General features: G+C 44.3%; 1 protein-coding gene across 1 annotated transcript; it reads left to right on the forward strand.

The window, feature by feature from the left end:
• Nucleotides 1–254: 254 nt before the first annotated feature.
• LOC308610821 (UDP-N-acetylglucosamine--peptide N-acetylglucosaminyltransferase 110 kDa subunit-like) lies at nt 255–3,440 on the forward strand (the record flags this gene model as incomplete). The annotated part of the gene is made up of 1 exon (XM_081259825.1): nt 255–3,440. Exon 1 carries the CDS (start codon nt 300–302, stop codon nt 3,438–3,440), a length of 3,141 nt encoding a protein of 1,046 aa, XP_081115951.1. The 5' UTR covers nt 255–299.
• Between the last annotated feature and the right edge of the window lie 1,834 nt (nt 3,441–5,274).

Below are 5,274 nucleotides of genomic sequence, written 5' to 3' on the forward strand. Positions count from 1 at the left end.
GTTTGGACTACTGACTTTTGATTTCTTCTAAGGCAAATGGATAGGTAATTTTTATTCCCTGATTAGCAGAAAAATGGTGGAAGAGGGCAGGGTTAAGAATTAAGATTTCAAGAGCATGAGAGGTAGATGGCCAACCAGAGTTCCTAAGGTTCGGTGCCTGTAACCGTTGCCGCCGCTTAAGCCTGCCAAAGCAGTGGTACGGCTGCTGCGCTCGTGTTTGCTACTAGAAACATTCTTGCCAGTAGTGGCGGCAGCGGGACTCAATTACCCCCTTTTTTCACTCTCTCCAGAAGCTCCAGATGGCGTCTTCCGTGGGCAACGTGGCCGACAGCACAGAACCAACAAAATGTATGCTTTCCTTCCAAGGGTTAGCTGAGTTGGCACATCGAGAATATCAGGCAGGAGATTTTGAGACAGCTGAGAGACACTGCATGCAGCTCTGGAGACAAGAGCCAGGCAATACTGGTGTACTTTTATTACTTTCATCTATACACTTCCAGTGTCAAAGGCTGGACAGATCTGCCCACTTTAGTACTCTGGCAATTAAACAGAACCCTCTTCTGGCAGAAGCCTATTCGAATTTGGGGAATGTGTACAAGGAAAGAGGGCAGTTGCAGGAAGCAACTGAGCATTACCGGCATGCATTGCGTCTCAAACCAGATTTCATCGATGGTTATATTAACCTGGCAGCCGCATTGGTAGCAGCAGGCGACATGGAAGGGGCAGTACAAGCTTACGTCTCTGCTCTTCAGTACAATCCTTATTTGTACTGTGTTCGCAGTGACCTGGGGAACCTGCTCAAAGCCCTGGGTGGCTTAGAAGAAGCCAAGGCATGTTATTTGAAAGCAATTGAGACGCAACCGAACTTTGCAGTAGCTTGGAGTAATCTTGGCTGTGTTTTCAATGCACAAGGGGAGATTTGGCTTGCAATTCATCACTTTGAAAAGGCTGTCACCCTTGACCCCAATTTTCTGGATGCTTATATCAATTTAGGAAATGTCTTCAATGAGGCACGGATTTTTGACAGAGCTGTGGCAGCTTACCTTCGTGCCCTAAGCTTGAGTCCAAATCATGCAGTGGTACATGGCAACCTGGCTTGTGTATACTATGAGCAAGGCCTGATGGATCTGGCAATAGACACCTACAGGCGAGCTATTGAATTGCAACCACATTTCCCTGATGCTTACTGCAACCTAGGAAACGCTCTCAAAGAGAAGGGCAGTGTTGCTGAAGCAGAAGATTGTTATCATACAGCTCTCCGGCTGTGTCCCACCCATGCAGACTCTCTGAATAACCTAGCCAATATCAAAGGAGAACAGGGAAACAGTGAAGAGGCAGTTCGCTTGTATCGTAAAGCATTAGAGCTCTGCCCAGACTTTGCTGATGCCCATTCAAATTTAGCAAGTGTATTGAAGCAGCAGGGAAAACTGCACGAAGCTCTGATGCATTATAAGGAGGCTATTCGAATCAGTCCTACCTTTGCTGATGCCTACTGCAATATGGGAAACACCCTACGGGAGATGCAGGATGTTCAGGGAGCCTTGCAGTGTTATACTCGTGCCGTTCAGATCAGCCCTGCATTTGCGGATGCCCACAGCAATCTGGCTTCCATTCACCACGATTCAGGGAATATTCCAGAAGCAATTGCTTCTTATCGCACTGTTCTGAAGCTTCAACCTGACTTTCCTGACGCTTATTGTAATTTGGCTCATTGCCTGCAGGTTGTCTGTGATTGGACAGACTATGATGAGCGAATGAAGAAGTTGGTCAGCATTGTGGCTGACCAGTTGGAGAGGAATAGGTTGCCTTCTGTGCAGCCTCATCATAGTATGCTCTATCCTCTTTCTCATGGCTTCAGGAAGGCTATTGCTGAGAGGCATGGGAACCTCTGCTTGGCTAATATAAGTGTCCTTCATAAACCACCGTATGAACATCCAAAAGACCTGAAGCTCAGTGATGGTCGACTGCGTGTAGGATACGTGAGTTCTGACTTTGGGAATCATCCTACTTCTCATCTTATGCAGTCCATTCCAGGCATGCACAATCCTGATAAATTTGAGATATTCTGTTATGGCCTGAGCCCACATGATGGCACAAACTTCCGAGCGAAGGTGATGGCAGAAGCCAATCATTTCATTGATCTTTCTCAGATTCCATGCAATGGGAAAGCAGCTGATCGCATCCATCAAGATGGTATACACATCCTTGTAAATCTGAATGGTTATACCAGGGGTGCTCGAAATGAACTCTTTGCTCTCAGGCCAGCTCCTATTCAGGCAATGTGGCTGGGGTACCCTGGTACTAGTGGCGTGCTTTTCATGGATTATATCATCACTGATCAGGAAACTTCACCTGCTGAAGTTGCTGAGCAGTATTCTGAGAAACTGGCTTATATGCCCCATACTTTCTTTATTGGTGATCATGCTAATATGTTCCCTCACCTGAAGAAAAAAGCCGTCATCGATTTTAAGTCCAATGGGCACATTTATGACAATCGGATTGTGCTGAATGGCATCGACCTCCAAGCATTTCTTGATAGTCTATCAGATGTGCAAATAGTCAAGATGAAATGTCCTGATGGAGAAGACAATGCAGACAGCAGTAATACAACTCTTAATATGCCTGTCATTCCTATGAATACTGTTGCAGAAGCAGTTATTGAAATGATTAACAGAGGACAAATTCAGGTTACAATTAATGGATTCAGTATTAGCAATGGACTGGCAACTACCCTGATCAACAATAAGGCTGCCACTGGAGAGGAGGTTCCCCGTACCATTATTGTAACCACACGTTCTCAGTATGGGTTACCGGAAGATGCCATTGTGTACTGTAACTTTAATCAGTTATACAAACTTGACCCATCTTCTTTGCAGATGTGGGCAAATATTCTGAAGCGTGTTCCCAATAGTGTACTGTGGCTGTTGCGTTTTCCAGCAGCAGGAGAAGCTAATATTCAACAGTACGCACAAAATATGGGCCTTCCCCCGAACCGTATCATTTTTTCCCCTGTTGCTCCTAAAGAGGAACATGTTCGGAGAGGCCAGCTGGCTGATGTCTGCTTGGACACTCCACTCTGTAATGGACACACCACAGGGATGGACGTCCTTTGGGCAGGGACCCCCATGGTGACTCTGCCAGGAGAGACTCTTGCTTCCCGAGTTGCAGCTTCCCAGCTCACTTGTTTAGGCTGTCTTGAGCTGATTGCTAAAAATAGACAAGAATATGAAGAGATAGCTGTGAAACTGGGAACTGATGTAGAATACCTGAAGAAAATTCGTGGCAAAGTCTGGAAGCAGAGAACATCTAGCCCTCTGTTCAACACCAGACAATACACGATGGAACTAGAGCGGCTCTATCTACAGATGTGGGAGCATTATGCAGCTGGCAACAAACCTGATGACATGATTAAGCCTGTTGAAGTCACTGAGTCAGCCTAAATAATGACTGTGTGCCCAGGAGAATTACCCCTGTAGCTGAGCCTCAACCTTCTGGGGGAAAGGGAACTACTTTTTCAATATCATGTTGCAGATGGGTGACACACAATCATAAGAAATAGCACAGCCAGACTCGCTTCCTGCATGATCATGACAGGGAGAGACACAAGAGATGGGAAACTGCTGTTCCACAAGGGGATTCCATCGAATTTTGCTGCAGCCAGGTGTCTGGAAGGTCTGGAAGGTAAGTCTGGAAGGTCTGATCTCCCTTGGTCTTCCAGGGGATGGATGGTTAGTGTGGAAGGGAGATAGAGATTGCCCAGCCATTTTGTGATTATCATGGCTGGATTGAGTCTTCTGAATTAATTTTTTTCTTTCTATTTTGGGTATTGGAGCTTTTAAAAATGTTTGGTTTCAGGTATTTTTATTCATGTGAAGTGTATATGATTCTCTTGAGATAAGGTGTTAAGCTGAAATATTCCTTGTTTTAGTTTCTGAACTCTACAGATAAATGGGGACTTTGCTGGTGTAGTCTTTTTCTAGGTTTTATAAACCGTTTGAGCCTGTATCAGTCATTTTAGTGTCTGACATAACGTTTGGAACTCTCAGTGCTTTGTTGGTTTGTAGATGATGGCCTCAATTCTTTTTCTGGTCCGTTTCCTTCTTCCCTTCCTCCCACTTTAAAAATTCTCCTGTAACTTGGCTAACAAAAAACCAAGTCTGATTCAAAACCTCCCAGAGTGTTTCTCTTAAACACATCATCTGGTGCCAAATGAAGACTCTTAGGAGTGCTTATTAATTATGAAGGGCACAGTTGTGGTACTGTCACTGATGATAATAATAATGGATTTTTGGCCTAGAGTTTTGTCCTATTTCACCAGTGTTTTACTGTTGACTGCCCCTCTATGCTGCTTCCAAAAGTGATAGTGTGTGATAAGATGTTTACTTTCATTTCTAAAGTTTGTTTTTTTTTAGGTGAGTCCTGTTCTTCCTTTTTCTTTCAGCAGAAATGAAATTCCAGGTAAGTATAAGTATTCAAATATTTGATCAGTAATTCACAGTTATCTCCAGTACATTAAATAACTTTCATCAAAAAACATGTTATAGGTAAAAAGTTCTGAAGGACCAGCTATGTATATGATAATTATGTTTCAGGCCTTCTAGGGTATTATATATAATAACTTGTCTTCTGGTCGTGGTCTTGAAGTCTTTATGGATTCAGCCTCAGTAGTAGCGAACTGCACTGCTACTTGGTTTGGAGTACAAATTAGACTTTAACCCTCCTGGAGGTTGAGTTTTTGGTATTGAAAACCATAGGAATGAAATTATTGTATTTCAACAAAGGATCGAGGGCTTGAGGCTTAAACAAGCCAACATATGTGTGGGAAGCAGTCAGCCTTGAGAGCACCTTCGGACATGCCAGGCATGCCGCTGCTGCTCGAAGGGACTGTCCCTACTTGTTCCCCTCCTTGTTCCATTCCATGGGAGATAAATCACCAGGGCCCAGAAATCAGAAAGAAAGTAAAATGAGACAAGCAAAGCTGTCTCCTCCCTGCACATGCAGGTTATTTTGGATGATTCTGGGTTTATGGGTTTTCTCCCAGGGAAGTTAACCTTGAGCCAAGACAGTCTATAAATAATGTAAACCACCGTCTGGCAACCTTCCCTTTTCTAGTCTATATAATCTGCACCTGTAGCATAATAAAACTTGCCTTGCAACCATCAGTTGTCTTGGTCCTTCTGACCCCATTCGTCGGTGCTACTTCAGTTCCTTACCCCGTCCCTTCTGACCCTGGGCGGTGAAATCCTCTTTCTGAGGCTGGTCCATGGCAAGTGG

This window comes from Mesoplodon bidens (genome assembly GCF_964165515.1).
Source record: "Mesoplodon bidens genome assembly, contig: HAP1_SCAFFOLD_126, whole genome shotgun sequence".
Lineage (NCBI taxonomy): Eukaryota > Metazoa > Chordata > Mammalia > Artiodactyla > Ziphiidae > Mesoplodon > Mesoplodon bidens.